Raw genomic sequence first — 19,812 nt, 5'->3', positions numbered from 1 at the left:
ACCACATTCTTCAGCTGATTATGAAATTCGACAAACTATTACTCTGACATTGCTAATAGAAAAAAGTGCTTCTCTATTTAAGCAACGATGTTTGAGCAGCAAATCAAATAAAATGCCTGCATTTTCACATTATTGCACTGCACTCATTGGGTAAGTTCTTCCTAACTTAAAATTAACCTAGGGCAGGAGGTGTTAACATGGAAGGTTTGCAAAAGTACAGGTGTGTCAATATAAGAGAAGCCGTGATAGCATAAGTTATGCCAAATGTGTACAGCACACAAATAGGTTAGCTTGTTTAGCTTTCTCTGACATTTATAGATTGTATACCCAAAACAGCACAATTATTCCAGTGTTTCTTAAGCAACCATATATTCTACATTCTCAGCAGCCTAAAACAATGAACAGCCTCGTGTGTCTGATGCTAACCTGGCATAAATACTGTATCTTTGCCATAAGAAAATGGCCCCATTAACTTTCAAAATTGTTTACACTGTCCTAAAAGAAATATATCTGAGTGAGTGTGAGATAGTGAGAGAGAGAGGGTGCATGTGTGTGAGAGAGTATTTTTAGGAAGATCAAAGTGACATTTAAATTAATTTCAATTTGGTAGGTTGAGCGTAGTGACTTGGTGGAATTCTGGGATCACCTACTGCCCTTGAGAAAATGCTTTTGCATAAAGTCGTTCTTCTATCATGGTAATTTTCTCCAGCAGCAGTATCATGAATGCAGTGAGAGCAACCCTAGGTGAACACCAGAAACATGATCTCCAAAAGTGTTCCTTCCACCAGAATCCATCCCATAAGCACATAGGAATCTTAGCTCAGGGTTGCCAAAAGCAGTGTCAAGGGCAAATACACCTAATGCTGCCAACTGTGTTCTGCTCAGATGGCGGTTTGACATACTCAGTAAAGAGCCCGTCTCCTAGGAACGTATTCAGGCTCCCCCATCAGCACTGTTCAGTGGTAGGAGCTGCACAGCTCCACTGCCCCATGTACGAAGGGAGGGAAACCAGCAGGTGAGGAGCAGGGCCCAGCCCCGGGGGGCTACTCTCACTTTCAGCTGCATGAACCAGTCAGTGACGAAACGGATTAATACCATCCAGTCTTCCAGCTCTGAGCATCTTATCCTTCAGCGTATTTACAAAGTACTTTGAATCTGAGCACCATAAACTAACAACAGAATTAAGCTTACTGCTTCATCATGAAACCTAATTATATCAAATACAAGCAAAACATTTTCTTTAAAATCCCAGGTAAACAGTCTGTATTCTAACACACAAAAGGTCTGTACCAATTAAATACAGTATGGCAGTATATAAATTACAGTTCTTTACAGTAAATAGTAAAATACTAGAGTCCGCTTACTGTACACAACAATCAAAGAACAAACAGCAGCTTTTCAGTAAGATCCCAGGTATCTCACTCATTCACTTGCTAAGAAACAAAGAACAGATACAGCAGGCCATTCACTTCACTCATTTTTACCATGTTACTTTACAAATATCCAGAACACTTGTACAGGCATCTACAGTATCTACACATGGAACAACCTTCTTAGGAATTCATGAGCACCATACATAAATCCCTCTATTATTCCCATTATTAAAATAAACTTTACAGATTAAGATTACTTTAGCAGGTTCTATTTCACCTTGATAATAACCAGCAAGTAACAAGTGCAAAGTTTGCAGTCATGATCCATTTACTGCTTCTTTGTCTCCCCACTTCCCCCCACCACAAATTAAAAAAAAAATAAAATAAAATAAAAACCCAACCCCAAACCCCTCAGTGTTGTCCTCTCATACCCTTGCAGTAATACTGTTTCTGCAGTCAAACTGCCCAGCTGGCTTATGTTAACGTATGAAATGCCAGACTGATAGCTTCAGGCATTGTTAGTCTTTTCAATACAACGCCAAGTCAGCACAGTGGCAGGCCTCTAGGAAGACAAAAAATACGAAGCAGTCAGATATTTCAGTGTGCTTAAACACAGAACGTAAGGCAGCATGGTGCCCAGTGACTAAAAGAAACATGGCACCAAGCTATCAGTTAAAACATTTACAATAGAAAGATATAAACAGCAAATGTGTCAGCCTAAAACAAGTTCTTTGGTAATTAAGAACAGCAAACCGTAGTGTTCTTTTTTCCCCAAATACGGATTTACATCCTGTTTTTCCACAATAAAATATTTTCTTTGTTGTTTAAAATATATCTCCCAAGTTGTTGTGTAACAAACAGTCCAGTACCTCAGTTATCTACAGATCAGCTTTAACTGTATTTTAGTGTGCAGCTGTATCTGCCCACTGGCAGACAACCTATAGATACACATTCATATATATAATATATATATTATTTATAAAAAAATTAGGGAATTAAGTCAAAGACTCTAGAGAGTACACATTCGGTATGGACAGATTAAAAATGTACAATAGCTTCAAAAATCCATAGTTTTCTACACAGTGATGTGTGTAGTAAGTGCAAAAATACTGCAGTTTAGTTAATCCAAGATTTCCTGTTTTCCTGCTTCCTAGAAAAAGCAGAAGCCGCTGCATCTCCTGAATGACAGAGGACATCTCCTCCTGATTTAGAAGTGGATGATGAGCCTTGAAGTAGAGAACTTCTCCGTTTCTCTAAAGTGGAAGATGCCTGAGATCGTGAAGTGCTACTTGACTTCTTTGTGGAAGCTGGTGCTTTAGTGAGGCGCCCGGGACGAACAAACACCCCATGTCGTGGTTTGCAGTGGAAGTACTCTCTGCCTTTTACAGTTCCATCGTGCTTCCCTTCAATGAAAATAAATGCATAGAATTAATTGCTGGTAATTTCATTAGGACATATAACTGTAGCATTGAAGTGTAAATATCTTTGACTACTATTTGTTGAATAGTCAAGGCTTTAGCCACACACTAGGGAGAGCAAATCTGGAAAGGAGGGTTTGAACTGTGATCAGAAAGACAATTCCCTGTAATATTACTTTGGTAACTAAAAGTTTAAAAACTCAAACTTTGTTCATTTTATATAAATCTGTCAACCTCAAAATTAATTGCTTATAAAGTCCAGAATTTAGCTATCAAGAGAAACTACTGGCATCAGTATTGAAATCTAAACTGTTAAAAATACCATTTTCCCAAAAGATCTGAAGGCATTTGTTGTAGGAATCTTACTCTTGCAGTACAGTGATTCTTTTACTCTCCCCATCAAATTGGATCGAAGTTTAAAAATTGTGCTCTATTACTAAATTTTCCTCTAGTGAAAAAAAAAAAGATCTCTGTGAAGGCTATAGACAGCAAACCAATTTGACAAGTGATTTCCATCATTGGCACTGTTCATGAACACATATGTTGATTTAAAATAAATCTGCCAATTTCAGGCTTTACTTTTTTCTGTAAAAATAGATGGGTACCAACGGGAACTGCCCCTCAACACATAAAACCATTATTCTGCACAACACAAAGAAAATAGGGCTTTCAGACAGATTTTTAAAAATTAACTCTTACCAATCAAAGCATCCGTATAAACAGAAAGCCTAGAAAATGGGGTACATCAGATGCCAAGCTAATATGGAGGTATTTATTTCCCAGCACTAACCAGTGTATGATAGTAGTGCAACTTTAAAATAGGTCATGCTAGCTACATAAATAACTCTGAGCATGTTTAGTCTTACCCAGCTGAACATTTAGTTCAACTCCAATCCAGATGCCATCTGAAAAATCCACTGTTCCAACATATCTCACTGTGCCCATCTTATTACTTCCAAAACAAACTTGTTCACCCACCGCCACCCAACTAGGCAAGTCGTGGGCCTGGTCCACAGAAGCACCTTCTTCACCATCAGAACCATCCAAGTGGTCCTTCCCAATAAAATAATCTGTGGAAGCTTCAGGATTAGTCTGGTGGTCTGAAGTCTCTTTTGCCGATACAGAACGCACAGGACTTTCCACAGCGTCTGCAACGTGGTCATCCGCTGTTGTGGAGCCCAGCTGCCCCAGGCGAGTGCTCTGCTCCTTGTCAGTGCCTTGGGGTAACGCTGAGGCACTCGCCCCGTTAGAGGACACAGCGGAACATAACTGTGGAGCTGTCGAATGGTCAAAGTCCTTTCCATCTTCGACGCCCATAAACTCTGTAAATGAATGATCTTCAAGAACGTCCATTGTGTGCTCAACTGTTGCTTCACGGGTTGAAAATTCAATTGTACAACGGGCATTTTTGCCATTCGAAGAATCTAATGCTGAAAATGATCCAGCCGTAGGTAACTGCTGAGAGTCTTTTTTAGTGGCATTGAGGGACAGTGGTGATTGTTCCATTAAGGCACTGTTTTGTTTCAGTGGTGACACAGGTAACTTTTCTGTCACTAACTCCTTTTCTGACTCTCGACACTCCTTGTTCAAAGATGATCTTAAATCGTGTGCAAGAGATGGTCCTGAAGAGTCATTAGAGTCCAGCTCCTTCACGTGACTGGCTAGCTGATCTGTGCTATCACTACAGGGAACAAGCATGTCAGACAGAGTAGCATTAGAGGCACTGTGGGAAAAGTAGCCACTAGTGATACTGCTAGTGGTGGGACTGCGGGATACCTCTTTCTCAAGAACACGTGAATTCATGAAGTCCAATTTAGAAGAATACCATTCCCTGTTCTCCAGGCTAGCATTGTAAACACTGAAGTCAGCAAACTCCTCCGGTACATAAGGCCGGAAACTTTGAAAACCTTGTGGACTTAACTTCTTATTAATGGCCTCCAACTCACTGTCTTCCTCCTCAGAGTCCTGCAAAAGAAAAAAGAGTCAAATGGGATTAGCAACTTACTATTGTAAATTTTCAAAAATAACAACCTTCCTTGATTTTTTCCCCTTCCGAGGATGAAGAAATACACACACGGACACGCACAAATATTCTCTGTTGGGAGGATTGAAGCCACCTCTGAAAAAAGCCACTGAGCTATGTTACCTGAACTATTCCATTTTTAGAAAGTAAAGATGAATTCAAAATAGTTCAGAATACATAAAGCAATAAAGTTTGGCATAAGGAAAGCTCATAACATTAAAAGGTTAGATACGTGCATCTTTTCCCTGTACTCTATTTTTGAAAGCCATATATTATAAAACTTTTCTTCCTATGATTTAGACTAATTAATGTCCCTATTGGAGGTATTTTGTAGAACTGCTTGACCACCTGCAAGACAAATTAAAATTTGAATCAAAGAGGCCTTAAAGGGTCTAAGTTGTAATACTGATTATTAAAAAGCAGCTTGCATAATGGGATTTTCTATTAATCTGATAGCAATGAGGCTAAATAGCTTTGCTTACCCCTTGTCATTGTTTTGCTATCACACCTGAACACGTTCACAGTATTTGAAAATAAAGGCGAAAGAATAAGATATTACAGAGAATCTGTAAAGAAGCATTTGTGTGCATACGCGTACATGTTTGGAGGGAAACAAATGAGGATTTTGCAAGGTACTAGTTAATCCCAGAGAACTGGGAGTTAGTTCCCTGATCTCCTGAATTTCATTTTGATAAATAGCGGTGATGCAATGTGACAAGACCACGAATACGGCTTCCACAGACCACTATCTCGAGCTGAGAACAAAGGGCTGAGGATTTCAGCTTGTCAAGATGCATCTGAGAAATCTCCCAGCAACGTGGTACCCCCTGCCCACACAAAAGACAGCAAGCAAGACTCCACATGAATGCTTTCAAGCATCTCATTTTTCCCATTATGTATTTTTAAAAATGCTTCATTAAAGTAAATTCCCAATAGAAAGAAAAATATTTTCAGAAAAATAAAAACTATTCAAGAACTTTTAGTCTAGAGGAGCTCAAGTGCCTAATATTTCTCTATCCCTGTATCTGCACCATGGATTTCACACACTGATCAATACAAGTTCCAGAGGCAGATCTGTACGGTAACTAAAGTAGTTCCATGCTTTCAGAAACCTACCATGAATCATCACCGAGAAAGGAAAAGCATAGCATTTAACCAGTTGACAACATATTTTGAGAACCAACAGATGAAACTTAGGATAAACATCCTCTTGAAAAAGTTTCACATACTTTGTAGTACCCAAGATACTTGCATTCTTTCAGTGCCTAACACTAATCTCTACAATAACCTACTATTCTCTTGAACGATACAACATAATGCTTACACAGTATGTGCTCTTTTGTACTACAAGTCACTTAATGGTCTAATGCTAGAGCAGATGCATATAAATGGTTGTCTGTACTTGGGTGTTTTTTGTTTTTGTTTTAAACACAGACTTCAGCTCTTATCTTACACCATTTCAGTCATGGTATTTTGGTACGTCTGTGATGATCTAAGGATCAAGTTAAATAAGTAGGACCAAGTTTGCAGGTAAAGGCAATACTTCTTTATTAGACCAACTGGCTTTACTGGAGAAACTAGAAAAGCTTTCAGACCCACAAGCAAGACATTACCTCTAGCTATAATTTTGCTTTGAGCATCCAATTAAAGATGAGCCAAAGTTAAGTTATTATTTAGCAGATATCCTGGGGGTACTTTCTGAAGTTGTTTCAGTCTGCATTAGGCCTGCAACAGCTGCTTGCAATTGGCTTGCTGAACTCATCTATCCTCCATCTGAAAGTTTATCAAAGGAGAGACACTGGACCATGCCCTACCTCTTTAAAGCTGCATTATTTACCAATTGACTTTTCTCAGTGTTGTTTGCGCTTCTGAATCCAAATGCTCCACTGCCTGTAACAACGCTTCTCAATGTTCCTTAAGTTAGGTAAATACTTAAAATATTTTACAGATGAGGAAAAAGATGACAGAGACACCTAGAGTGATTTGCCTTATGACATACAGGAAGAAAATCCACTCTACAGGGCTCTTTCAGTTAAGGTACCAACTTCTCTTCAATTTTCACTTCTATGTTTTATGATATTTTCTGAAAACTCCAAAAAATCTAAATTTTTGTAAGACAACCATATCTAGATATTTATATAGCACTCAATCTAATCTTTGCAAATGTAGTGCGTATGACTACCTCTTCTCTGTTCAAACAGCTTTGTAAAACAAAGCTTCAGATACATATGGAGCAAATGAGTTTATTCAGTTTGCTTATGTCATAATAATGTTATCTAAAATACACTCATAGTTGTATATTAGGAAATACATGCTTATGTGACAAGATTTCTGTCATAACCAGAAGTTTGCTGCTTTTCTTAAATAAGAACTGTAAAGACTCTCTAAATAATCTCATTTTGTTTTATTCTTTGAGGTGATCATTGCTCACTATGACCCTTTTCTGCAACAAAGGTTTGTTCTCATTCTTACAGCTTTCAGTCTATGCAGAAAACTCATAATTGATAAAAACCTCAGTCACATTACCCATACAGAACTGCCTCTGAAGCTGAATCAGCACTGCCAGTCATTTTGGATTTTTGTTAGCACAGCAACCAGCGTCTGAACAAGATGACTCTACTTGTCCAAGTATATCTGACAAATCCAACCAGATTTCAGATTATTAGTATTTGCTCACATGCAGGCTTGGCATCCTTTGCCTACTACTTTTTACAACTCAGTTTCAGAGTTGTTTGGATGAAGGGTTTATTTTGAAGTGATTCACGTCTCTGGAGAGAAGTGATAAGGTTATGACGTCTCGCATAACACTATTGAAAATGATTTATATTATTAAAAACCTTGTTCTTGAGATCTGAAAACAATGCTAGTCTCTTTAAAAGTAAAGGGAAAAATTCATATCCACTTTATTGGGACTACGAATATCCTCTTCCAAGGCACTAAAGCACTATAAAAAGCATTTCTCTTGTGTACCTACTGCTCATCTCTTTGTTTTTCAATTATTCTGCTTATTGCTTCCCTTTCACCTTTACTTAACTTTCTGCACAGACCCAAAACTTTGAAATAAAGGTTATTTTCAAAATGCTTTCAGAAGTCCACTGTTCATTTATCAAATATAATGGGATTCTTAAGATATTTAGTGAACTCCAAATCGATAAGCATTTTGCAAAGGAAATATTTCTAGTGGATCCTAGTTAAACATCCACTTGAAACTAAAGGCATTTTTATAACAAACAGTTCCTCGTTCCTCCTTAGAACACTGCAAGATTCCTCATTTTACTGAAAATAGTCTGAGGATTAACTCTGAACAGGGGTCCTGTTTATTTGAGTAAGAGTCTCTGTAACTGATAAAAGGTTCTGCAGACATGCAGACCATTGGCAACTTGGTTAGGAAAAGTCTAACGGGTAGCCACAGGGACAGCTGTGCATGGTTTCAGCATATCTGTCATTATGATTATAAAAGGTAAGGTGCAGAGATGCAGCCTTATTACTCAGAACATGGGTCGTGAGGAACGCAGCAAATGGGAGGTGATGAGAGCAAAAAAAAAAAAAAAAAAAAAAAGCTGCTACTATGGGGACAGGCTATATTTCCTTTCAAAGCTCCTCTTGAGTTTCCTGATAGGGAAAGTGCAGAAATAAAGCCATTTCAGGGTTCTTCTAAATCTTATGGATATAAAAGGAGGAAAAAAAAGCAGAAAGCTCTCCTGTACTGCTCAGGCCCTTGGAAGAACCAAAGAATAAAATCCTTGAAGAACTGGTAAAGAAGCTGCAGCCACTTCCCTGGGAAGTAATGGAAAGACTATAATGAAAAAGAACAGACAACTGATAACAGGAAGAACATGACAGCAAGAACCAAGGAGAGAAGACAGCAAGCCAAGATTTAGCAATAACACAAGCTAGGTAAGCAACAACTACAACACAGAGAGCCTTTCGTATATCTGCTTTGTAACAAACGTGTTCTTTGTAGTTAACAGAGAAATTAAATCATCTGAGTCTTCAGATCCCTGTATTGCAGCTCTCAAGTAACCTCAAAGATGCTAGTTCCTGTTCTACTCACTTTAAATGAGTGCTACTGATTCAGCAGTTGCACCACAGGTGCTTCCATTTTCACAGCATTAAGCTATAAGAATTTCCTCTTGGACAAAAAAAATTAGACATGTTACTTACAGGCAGAATTCAAATACACGCCGTGTGAGAACATGTATTCTAACCTTAACATATTTCACTGTACTTGCATATTACAGAGCATGCCACTATGTCAAGCTTCTGTTTTGAAATACTTGTAATATTCAGCACACATGGAAGCAACGTCTGAAATTTTAGGATGACTGCTATATTTCAGGCCAAGCAAAGATAAACATTTTTGTTAATAGCTTCAGTTCTATTTTTTTTTTCCTTTCACAGCTGTATTGTGAACATTGAAGAACACATTCCAGATAAACATGAGAAAAAGGCCAAACATCACACTCATGCCTGTTTAGATGTGGAACATGAACCTAGTTGAGTTTACTAGCTTTCTGTCTGTTTAGTCACTGTTATTTCTAATGGATTTTTTAACGTGCTGCACAATCTAAAAAATGCAAGCGAGCATCACCACCTGAAGCTACATCAATCATCCAATAATTCACTTGGAGTAAGAGGCTCTGTGCCTTGGAGCGATCACTCAGAGTATTGATTAACAATGTGAAAGCTGCATTGTGAATCGGGCAGGGACATCTGAAATCATTCAGAAAGCACTATTCAGCCAAAAATATAGCCAATAGATACTCCAGCCTGGTTAAAATATACACTTGCTCCAGCTCTGAAAAACAGAGGAGCCTGCAATGTCTGCATCTAACAAAGGCTTCCTTTCCAGGCCATAAAAAACAGAAATCATCATTTCATAAACCCTATACCACCGTAAACTGGCACTGCTACACAAAGCAGCAGTCTTGAGTCTCCTCCCCACGGAGGCTGCTCATTCTTGCCTGCCTCCCCTGTGCCTGCTCAAGTGTCTACAAGGTGATCAGACAAAGGAACGGATCCAACTGAAAAATAACTCCAAAACAGTATTTTTCAGCTGGACAGAGCAGTTCCCTTGATCTGGCTCATTATCAAACAAAAAGCTATGCTGAGGCAAGGGAGAAGTCAGTGCAAGGATAGGAGCAAACAGCTAAGAATAATATGAATGGCTCTTTTCAGGGCCCTATTGGCTACTGCTCTTTTAAAGTGTTCAGTGAATTAGTCTCAGTCTAACTGGGAAGGCCTGGTGCGGGGTATTGCCCTTTTCCAGCTCTGAAATCTTCTGCTTATCTTTGGAAAACAGCACAGGCAAATAGCTATGTTAATGCCAGGCATGCATGGCTTGGGACCCTGTTTTTACTCACGACAGCAAAATTGCTCTGAAGTTGCTATGGAAATTTTTGTTACAGTTTAGTTTCTGCAGACTGTCTTTCAACCACCTAAAAGATTTTGCCTTCAAAATCCCTTCATGCTATTTGTACCAGTGACTCAGTTGACACGCTGACTCACACTATGCTATGGAAAAGTAACATGATGGAGCATAAAACAGCTGCTATCTAGACAGAAGCCAAGCTTCAACTGTAAACACTCAGGATACTTCGCTAGCATCTACAAAACGGCAATAGAAATAACGAGAATAGATCTTTTTAATTGTTTGGCTATATGGCCAGAATGAAAGTGTTGAATAGGAAGAATCCATCACTGGCACTTTGTGTGATAAGAGGCCTGCAATACTTGAGAGAAATGATTTCAAGGTTCCAAATTTGAAGTCTAAAGCTCCGATTAAAGCAAATATTTACAGACAAGTTTCGCAGCCCTAAAAATGAATCTTTCACACAGCAGAAATGATACACTTTTCGTTGAAGCAGCAATGATGAAAGGATTTGACAAGCGAATAGCAAAATAAAAACCCTCCACCTAAATGCACCACCTGAATTATGAGGAAGACAGGCTACATGTTAATAAAGAGCTACGATCTCATTTTAGTCGTATTACTTCCACATCAGCCAACTAGAAGCTTTTCTAGTGTACCCATACCTAAATGCATGGTTACTTACACCAAGTGGGATCATTCCATTTACTCTGGGGTATAGTCATAAAATCTGGGTAGTATACACAGGTATATTAGAGTGACAGCAACATGATTCACTGACCCACCCTTTACTTGATCATTTGTGCACTGTAAAAGTTAAAGCCTCCCCTCTCCCACCCTCCCTGCAAGAAAAATCACACATGAATAATTAAAAAAAATCAACTGAGTTATTTCAAATTACAGACTGCATTCACAAGCCAGGTAAACAACTGTTCATTATAACCATTAGTTACCATTGCAAGTGATTATGTGCACATAACCCCTTTTGCCCTGCTACAGTAGCATAATTGCGTTAAACCCACCACCAAACGGCCCTAAGCCCACCACCAGGCCTTATGACAGAAACCCGTACAAAACTTACAATCTTTTCCTCATGAATGCTATTGCTTTCTACTGGCATGCTGCTGGCATTACTTCCTGAAGGCACAACACAGCCAGCGCAACGTACCTGAGATGAAGGCATGCTCTGCAAAGTTTAAGACACACAACACATCACACAAAACACAACGCTGACCCACTGAGCACAACATTAAATGCATGCAGGTTAGAAAGCATTAAGACATCTTGAAAGTGAAACAGACATGCTAGTTATACAAAAATTCGAGTTAATAGCTAGAGAAACTCATGCACTGCTCTCAACAGTGTTTTAGGTTGAGGAATAAAGGTCAGAATTGTAACCACCCTAGAACACCGTTTGACAGAATTACTTTTTATCTATGAAAAAACACCAGCATCTTGTTGAAGAAAAATGCAAATTACTGTTACTTTAAAATAGAACACAAGTACCCCGTACAGAAAAATACTTACAAAGAAGTGAAACAAACCCAATGTTTCAGGTAAACAAAAAATAAAAATAAAAGATCCCCAAACCCATATAGAAAGCACAACCTGATTAATTTTAATCAGAGAATCATAAGATCTTCTTGCAAAAGATGCATGCTGCAAACAATTTTCCAAGTATACAAAATAACTCTATGTCCATAAAAACAAGGCTGTTCGCAAAAGTTACCTCTTGACTAAGCAGAGGTCGGCTTTCAAGTGGGGTCTTTCTTTTATGTTCCTCTTTCACTGGCATTAAAGGTTTGAAAAACTTTGGTGGCTGAGGAGAAAACGCTTTAAAGGGACTGACCATTAAAGCGTGGGAATTCTCTGATACAACACCTAGGAAGAAAACAAACACAGCTTATGTCAATTCTTCACATCTTGACTGCAAGAGAATAATCTAAAATGATGGAAGGTCAAGCCATGCATTTGTAAGGTAGACAGCTATGGAAAGCCAGGCAATATTGTAGTATTCAGCCACTGCCCAAGGATCAGATAGTGCAGAGCTCTATGAAAGGAGATTATGTCCCTTTGAGGAGTCTGGAAATAGAAGGAAAGCAGAGAACAGCAATATCTGCCTCCTCTGTTCTGAGGCTCCACTATTTCTCCTTTTCATATGAGTCATAAAAATAACAGGAAACATCCTTGAAATCAGATCTGACAGCTGTTTGCCTCCTTTGCCCGAGCTCCAATTCCTGCTGCACTGGAATCAAGCTGGCAATCACGCATGATCAGTGTGATCAAAAGGAAAATAACAGGCAAGAAAGCAAAGAATAAACTCTTAATCCCACTTTGTTTCTTCAGTGCTTCTCTACCTATGTTGCCTGCTCAGGAAGACCTTGCTACAATTTGACCTAAAGCAAATAAACCACCTGTGATGCACTGATGTGGAAGACCAAATACCCAAATCATGCAAGGGACACGTAAAAGGATCCTTCCCCCTTTGATAAAAGCATCTTAATTTTCAAATTTGCAAGCTAATAGCACTTCCTTTATTTTTATTTCTGCTGCTTTCTTTCACACCTAGCTTATTTTTCTTTGTCTTGTTTTTTTCACACCTCCAATTTCCTATTCTTTCCTGCATGTCTTTATGCATTTCTCCTTTTCCATCTGTTTCCAGATTAAGTTCAGCTGCTAAAGCAAGAAGCTGGATAATAGATTTAATAGGAAAAAAGCACTAAGAATTTAATTTTCAGTTTAATGTTGCAGGAATGTACTTTTCATCCTAGCAGCAATTAAAAAAAAATTGTCATCACATATGTACTGGACAGTCTCACCACTGCCATCTTTGTTCTTGCGAGGGGACTCCCTGGGTAAAGTACCATAGCATGATACATCTTGATAACTGGAAGAACAGTCAGATATATCTAGGTGACTTTCAGACCATCCCTAAGAAACAAAAATACATAAATGTACACACCAATACAGGCAAACAGAGAAATTAATAGACAAATGCAGACATGGCTTTTTGTTTTTTAAACAACTAAGGAATTTCAAGTTATTGACTTCAAGACAGTTTTGTCTTACGTAGGTGGATTATTTAGAACCTAATAAGCTTTTCACTGAAATATATTAAGTTTTCTTGTATCTTTCCCATTTCCTCTTAATTATCAGTTTCGACAATCCTAACATGAAGAGCAGAAAAGGACAAAAAGAGGCTTAATCCAAAATATTATATAATTATTGCAGCATTTAGTAGGTGAATTATGTAAACATACAGTTAAAAAAATTTTTTCTATTTTTTCAAATCTCAAATACATCTTGTTTTAAAGGGAAAAACCTGAAAACGCGTGCTGCTTGTTTTTCTGAACACTGAAATTTACCTACCTTATCGTCTTCATCACAGGCAGAAAGATCTAATCGGCTACAGGATACCTACAAAACACCAGCAGGCAGAATGAGAAAATGCCTAGTTTTTATTCATAAAATATAAAGCCTTGTGAAGACACTGTAATCATTTAGTCCTAACAACCATGGTGTTCTGTTTTCATATAAGACTGTAAGGACAGCAACAATCACGTTGAGTGGGTGACAGGAGAATGCACAAAATGCATACAAAATGAAAACTACGCCTTACACTGTGCAAAAAATAAAATAGGACTTCTCAGAATTGAAGCAAAAGCTTTCTGGATTAGGGCAGTCAGCATCCTAAGCTACTTCCAAAACTACTTCTAAAAGGAGAAGAGTTTAGACCACCTCCCTGCCACAGACAGACAGACAGACACACACACACGCTCCCACCCCGCCAACTCCTCCCGACACCCACAACCCCCCACACCAACCACTTTGTTTTCTTTTAGGATGGAGAGTTGTAGGGAGGCGTTTCTATTAAATGATCCCTCTAACTCATTTCCATTTGTACCAGCATTTCCATACTTGTTGTATTAGTCCTAGCTCAGAATATAAGTGTTGTATGGTAACAATTATGTATTACATCAGTACATGTGTGTACATACACACACACACACACACACACACACACACACAGAGGGGGGAAAAAAGCATATTAGCACTAAATTAGAGAAAAAACGGTTCATACATTGTGGACATTTGGCGTGCTGATGCTCCTGCGGATGTTTCTTGCCTTGGTGGACAGTGCTTCTTTGACTGTGACTGCCTATGTAAAGAAAAGATCACGCTAAAAGGTGTGCTCATATCAAAGCTGGACAATTTAATGTCAGCCTCATGAGGATTCGTCAAGCAGGATAGAAGCTTTTTTCACAATGCGGCCAATTACAGCTACTTGCAGACAAGGTTTACACACTTACAAAACTTAATTTACACACACAGCCAACAAATCTTACATTCTTTGGCCCTTGCCTGTTCAGGTTCTCACTATTACACTACCACTAGCTATAGTTACTAGACCCACCAGTGTTGGGCTTTACCTATTTCACAGCAGTAACTTAGAATTATATTTAGCTGTCCAATGTTTGTGTTCATTCTCTCTCTTTCAAAAAACAAAACCCCAAACAAAAAAAACAAACTACATTTAATATTTTTAAAACAAAGGCATCAAACATCTCTACAATTTATAATAATCCATTTTAAAAGTTGCACTAAATGCTTTTTCCTTGCCTGTCTTAGTCGTTCCAGGCTCAAGATGTTCTCCACCTGCAGGACACCACGGGTGTATTTTTCCATGTAAGTCTCCCCATCAGATGTCCCCTCATTCTCACTCCTCGCGGCCATCAGCGCCAAGGTCTCGCGATCCTCAATTTCTTCTGTAGCCTAAATCACAAGTTGCACTATTAAGCTCTTTACTTTAAAGCCTACTTTCAACCTTTTTAATGTGTTAATTCATTTATTCAGACCATCTAAATGCAGAAAATAATTTGAATCAATAATCCTTGCACAGGGCAGACACTTTTCAACACAGGTATAAAAGGTGCTGAACTAAGAAAAGCTCAAGCTTGGGATAAGCTTTGTACATTTATGGTAGTCAATCTCCTTTAAGAATAACGAGAATATAACCTGAAACCTCCCGTGTTATGAATTAACTAATGACTTGCTTCCCAAATCTTAAATTCTCTGTGATCTCCCTAGAGCTTAAGTTGTAATTACTAACATATAAAAGTGACAAGTACATGGTGACAAGCCTATTTATGTTTCAAATTGTCCAATTTGTCTACCTTTAAAATCAGTTTTATAGTAAGTTTAAAATTTGTACAAGCCTTGTATATAAAGCTATTTATATTGCCATCAAACTAATTTTTCCAGCTATTCCATTTTCATTGACCTATATATGCTTTAGAGTAGCCTCTATATTCCACTTTTAGACACTCAAACAATTTCAAAATTACCTCTACTACAGGATCTCACCACATACACTTTGGCAAGATTCCTCACATTGGCAACATTGTACATGCACTTCCCAGTCAGCATCTCCCACTGTATTAGGTCATTCTATCCTTTCAGCGAATTTGCCAGAGAAATAAGGTATAATTTACCTTTGGGATATTGGATACTATTTCATAGGTCACTCCACAGGCATAATGTATATTTTTCAAGGATATTCTCCTTTTCAGGCTCTGGGTAAAACTCTAGAAACAAAGTAATTTTGAATTCTTGTATTAACAATGGTTATTTATGACACTCCAAGAAAAAGGCTGCAATGCAAAAATTTGTTTTACCACAAAAGTGCATTTCTCAGGACAATAATTTAGTAAGTTGTTTCTCAGCCCAAATGACAGTTTAAGTATTCTTTACAGTGTTGCAACTTGTGTATTTTATACAGTCATGCTCAGTACAAAACACTACCAAGTCCAAACAGCAACTTTTTTGCACTGATGCTTATAAAATAGCTGTAAAACAGCTTGTAAAAACTGAGAAAACACAGCTGTAGAAGTCTGATACTCATACTTCTCATTTTGGGAGCCACATGTTAAACAGCAGTAAAAATTCCTTTTACTATAGCAAAGCATAACTCTGATTTCTAACTATAATTGGAATAGTAAATGGTTTTCACATAAACCACAAGTTTAATTTGTTTCACTGTCAATGAGCCTTTACATCACTAACTGTAGACTTATTTTTCATTTAATAAGACATTTTAGACAAATGAAACTAGCAAAAGAAAACACACCAAATGCAAAAAGGCATAGAATTCAATTGCTTAGTAAATTGCTTAGTAATACAACAACTTTTCTTTCTTTCTTTCTTTTTTTCTTTTTTTTCTTTCTCCTGCAAAAAATCTGAAGCAATTTTGAAACATGGTCTCAATCATCTAGGAAAGGGAAAGGGGCACGATTTCAGAAAGCATCTAATTGCCTAAACTCTGAAACTGTAAAGGAAGAGGAACAGCTCTGAACCAAGTTAGACTGAAAAACGGACAGCTTGAAGTGATATAATAGAACTGCAACCTATGCTAGTCTATTTTTTTGTTCATCTTTCACAAGCATAGGAGAGACTAAACTTAAGCAAAATGAAGCAAGCAGCTAGGAAAAGACTTTCATAAGATTAAAGATATCAAACAATGCAAAATTATTATAAACTTATTACCTGCTTGTTATAAATATTGGCTGCAATCCTTTTGCGTAATACCAGTTCCATTGCAGCCGGATGACTGAGCTGCACAGTGGTCTTCACTATTAAGTAAATCCTCTCATTCTGAGGAGTTACCCTATTCAGGTGCACTGAATCATGGACAGAGGAGTCCCAAGCAGCAGTGGCCGAGACCTACACAGAAAAATCAGTAGAGGAGAGAAAAGGAAATTAAAAACTCAATTACTCTAACAAAAAGTATAATTTACAGTAACCTAACATGAACTAAAACCATTCTTTAATGAAAGAAAAATAAACACCACTGAACAAAATGGAGCAAATCCTCCCATTCACAGTAAGGAATTTATCAGAAGCAGCATGAGAGAGGTGTTAAAATCTGGTGTATTGCAATGGTGAGCATAATCCCTGCAAAGTGCAAACCCTGCCCCAGAAAGGAAGTCTTTGCACAGCTGGAGGCCGACGGGAAGCAGAAGCAACACTAGGGAAAGGAATACAAATCCTCTTGCAGCTAAATTAAAAGCTTATCAAATTCAACAGGAAAACTTCCATGTGTGTTTGATTATGCAGAATAAATGCTTTCCCATCCTGCAGAACATTTTTTTCCTTCCTCTGTCCCCTGCCCCCAACCTCAGCATCCCATTTATCCTGGAAACAGTCTCTTAAGTATTGGTTTAACTGAACTGGTAGAAGTGGAAAAGATGAAAGTTAAGTAATTCCAAAATGTATTCAGAACCATTCATTTCCAACAATTCATAAGCTTTTTATTTAAAAAGTAATTGTGAGATACAAAGGAAAAAAAAAGATTTATTTAAACATTAAGCTTTGCCTAGTTTGGACAGTAAAAGAAGTACTTTTCTCTGAAGAATAAAGAGCCTGGAAGAGGAATGATGAAGGGGTGAGGGAATAAGAAAAAGGGTTTTTGAGTTAGGCTGCTGCACTACTCTTTTGTCAGAAAAAAGTTAAGACCTGTCACCTTTGAATTAACGCAGAAGGGCCAACAAGTCGTTCTCTCAGATTTTAAACAAATATGCCAGAAAACAAAGGCAGCACTAAATATAGATGATATTTGTAAGACAAAAATAAGGATTAAATATACATACAAGTAGAAAACAAAGTAAAAGAAGAAAGCTTTAATGCAAGTCACAGCTGCCAAGAAGGAGGCTTGCTGACAATTTACCTCATCATCACTGTGTTTTATGATCGGTAGGTAAAAGAATGGACTCCCATGCTCCTTTGGTAGTATTGAGTTAACTCCTGAGGCGTGGGGTCCTATAAGTTGTTCATTGGCACTGAGGTCATCAGCTAATGAAACGAAAGTACAAAGAAAAAGAATGAAATAGTTTACACCAAAGGATATTAACATATAGAGGCGAAGTTGTAATAAAGTCCTATCCATATTTCATACTACAGTTAATCCTGATTAATCTTACTACTATGCAATATTTTGAAGATGATTTCAGCATACAAAAACAAGCGAGGAAAACTAGGCTAAGACTCTCTCTGAACTCATTCTCACATGTGACCTGAACAGAATACAAAACTCTGGATAGATATTCATAAAATTAACTCACCTAGCCAGAAAATTCCACATGTCAGCCTAACTAGCTCATCTCTCAGTTAAATCACTTCTGATGTATTAGGGAATCTTAAAACAAGAACAACATTTCTGGCTACATCAAGCTTTTAGCACAGAAAAAAACCACAGCTGTGCAATGATCCATGGATCTGTTTAAATATCCTATTTGGCCTTCTGTCTGCTAACTCTCCTTTGATAATAAAAACAAACAAATAAAAACATCTCTTGTGAGCATATATGAAGAATGTATATCATTTTCAAAAAGCAGATTCTAAAGCAACCATTAATGTGATGCCTATTTAAACATGCCTATTGGCCTATGAAATGCTGGATGTGAGAAAGCCTGTGGATACTCTTCTGCTTCATGTCCAAGCTTATGCTTACAAACTTGCTTCCTACACAGTCCTTAAATATCGTCCTAACACTAGTCTCTTGTTATTTACTGTGTATCTGTGCCCTAAAAATTTAACCCAATAGTTCTCTCACACGTAAAATTAAGTGCCTTAAAAGGGAGAAGGCAGCTTAGATGCTCTAACAAAATATTCATCATACTCTTAATACATTTTTCATTAAACCAGCTGTTTAAATCTCTGCAGCTATCTCAGTGGAAGAAGTGCTGTAGCACTTGGGAGATTTTCTATCAGTGCTTTAATGAAACACAGATTTCATTACACTTGCTTTCTCACGCTATTTTCTGTTGCATAGTCTACCCCTGCACTAATATATTCCCCAATTCTTTACTCCAAATGTTAAAGTAATTGTGCTTAATTATTCCAATATATAGATTCAGAAGAAAAAACATTCTAAGAGTCATAGCAGCCAGTGCCATAGCCAGAACTGCACTAGCTTAAAATTCACTCTATTTATCAGTTTATTGATCCAAGCTAAATTTTGTTATTTAACTAAGGTTCTTAATCTGCCATTACAACATACCATTCAAGTCAAGGAAGAGGACAGGTATATGCGTTTCCATTCCTGCAGGTGGAATCCTGAAACAAAACAAATTGCTATCAACAAGGAAGGCAAACATGTACTCAAGCTAATTTGGGCAAACATATCTCCATGCAATGGTCATATAGATTGTAACCAATGATTAAAGCTGTCAACATTTTGGAGGGTAGTTTTAATGCACATATTGCATAGACAATGTTTTATACATCTACACATACAGCTATATGTACTGCTTTATTAAAACTTATTTCACATGGCACAGCACATTTCAGCTGCTATGAGGGTGACAATTTTCAATGTCCTGTTCAGTTTCTCATCAAATTAACTGTTTTTACATAACATTGTGAAATAAGAATATATATTTTAGTTGTCTTATACATAAAGGTTAGCAGACTTTCAAACAAGTGGATATGTTACTACTAGCAAGACAGTCTTTATACCAATACATAAACTTTTAGCAATTTGGACAACAGTACTTCAGCCAGATAAGGAAACAAAATCAGAAATTTGAGAGGAAAGAGTATCACTAAACCATTTGCCCCACTAAAGAAGCA

The 19,812-nt window shown here is 37.6% G+C and overlaps 1 protein-coding gene across 8 annotated transcripts in view; it reads right to left on the bottom strand.

The window, feature by feature from the left end:
* Positions 1 to 1,234: 1,234 nt before the first annotated feature.
* Positions 1,235 to 19,812, bottom strand: part of KIF13A (kinesin family member 13A) — a 123,388-nt gene continuing 104,810 nt past the window's right edge. For 5 of the 8 annotated variants that reach the window (XM_064506982.1, XM_064506983.1, XM_064506985.1 and 2 more), the window contains 12 exons: positions 19,241 to 19,296; positions 17,909 to 18,033; positions 16,729 to 16,905; positions 15,678 to 15,770; positions 14,806 to 14,958; positions 14,267 to 14,344; positions 13,555 to 13,602; positions 13,005 to 13,116; positions 11,915 to 12,066; positions 11,267 to 11,371; positions 3,658 to 4,756; positions 1,235 to 2,776 (listed from right to left, as the gene is read on the bottom strand). In XM_064506982.1, the coding sequence (XP_064363052.1) occupies positions 2,490 to 2,776; positions 3,658 to 4,756; positions 11,267 to 11,371; positions 11,915 to 12,066; positions 13,005 to 13,116; positions 13,555 to 13,602; positions 14,267 to 14,344; positions 14,806 to 14,958; positions 15,678 to 15,770; positions 16,729 to 16,905; positions 17,909 to 18,033; positions 19,241 to 19,296 (2,485 nt within the window). In that variant the 3' untranslated portion in view covers positions 1,235 to 2,489. Of the gene's footprint in view, positions 2,777 to 3,657; positions 4,757 to 11,266; positions 11,372 to 11,914; positions 12,067 to 13,004; positions 13,117 to 13,554; positions 13,603 to 14,266; positions 14,345 to 14,805; positions 14,959 to 15,677; positions 15,771 to 16,728; positions 16,906 to 17,908; positions 18,034 to 19,240; positions 19,297 to 19,812 lie in introns of those variants that run through there. The other 3 variants (XM_064506984.1, XM_064506988.1, XM_064506987.1) reach the window with 2 other exon arrangements.

This window comes from Dromaius novaehollandiae, chromosome 2 (assembly GCF_036370855.1).
Source record: "Dromaius novaehollandiae isolate bDroNov1 chromosome 2, bDroNov1.hap1, whole genome shotgun sequence".
Taxonomy (NCBI): Eukaryota; Metazoa; Chordata; class Aves; order Casuariiformes; family Dromaiidae; genus Dromaius; species Dromaius novaehollandiae.
This window is presented reverse-complemented; position numbering and strand designations above follow the sequence as displayed.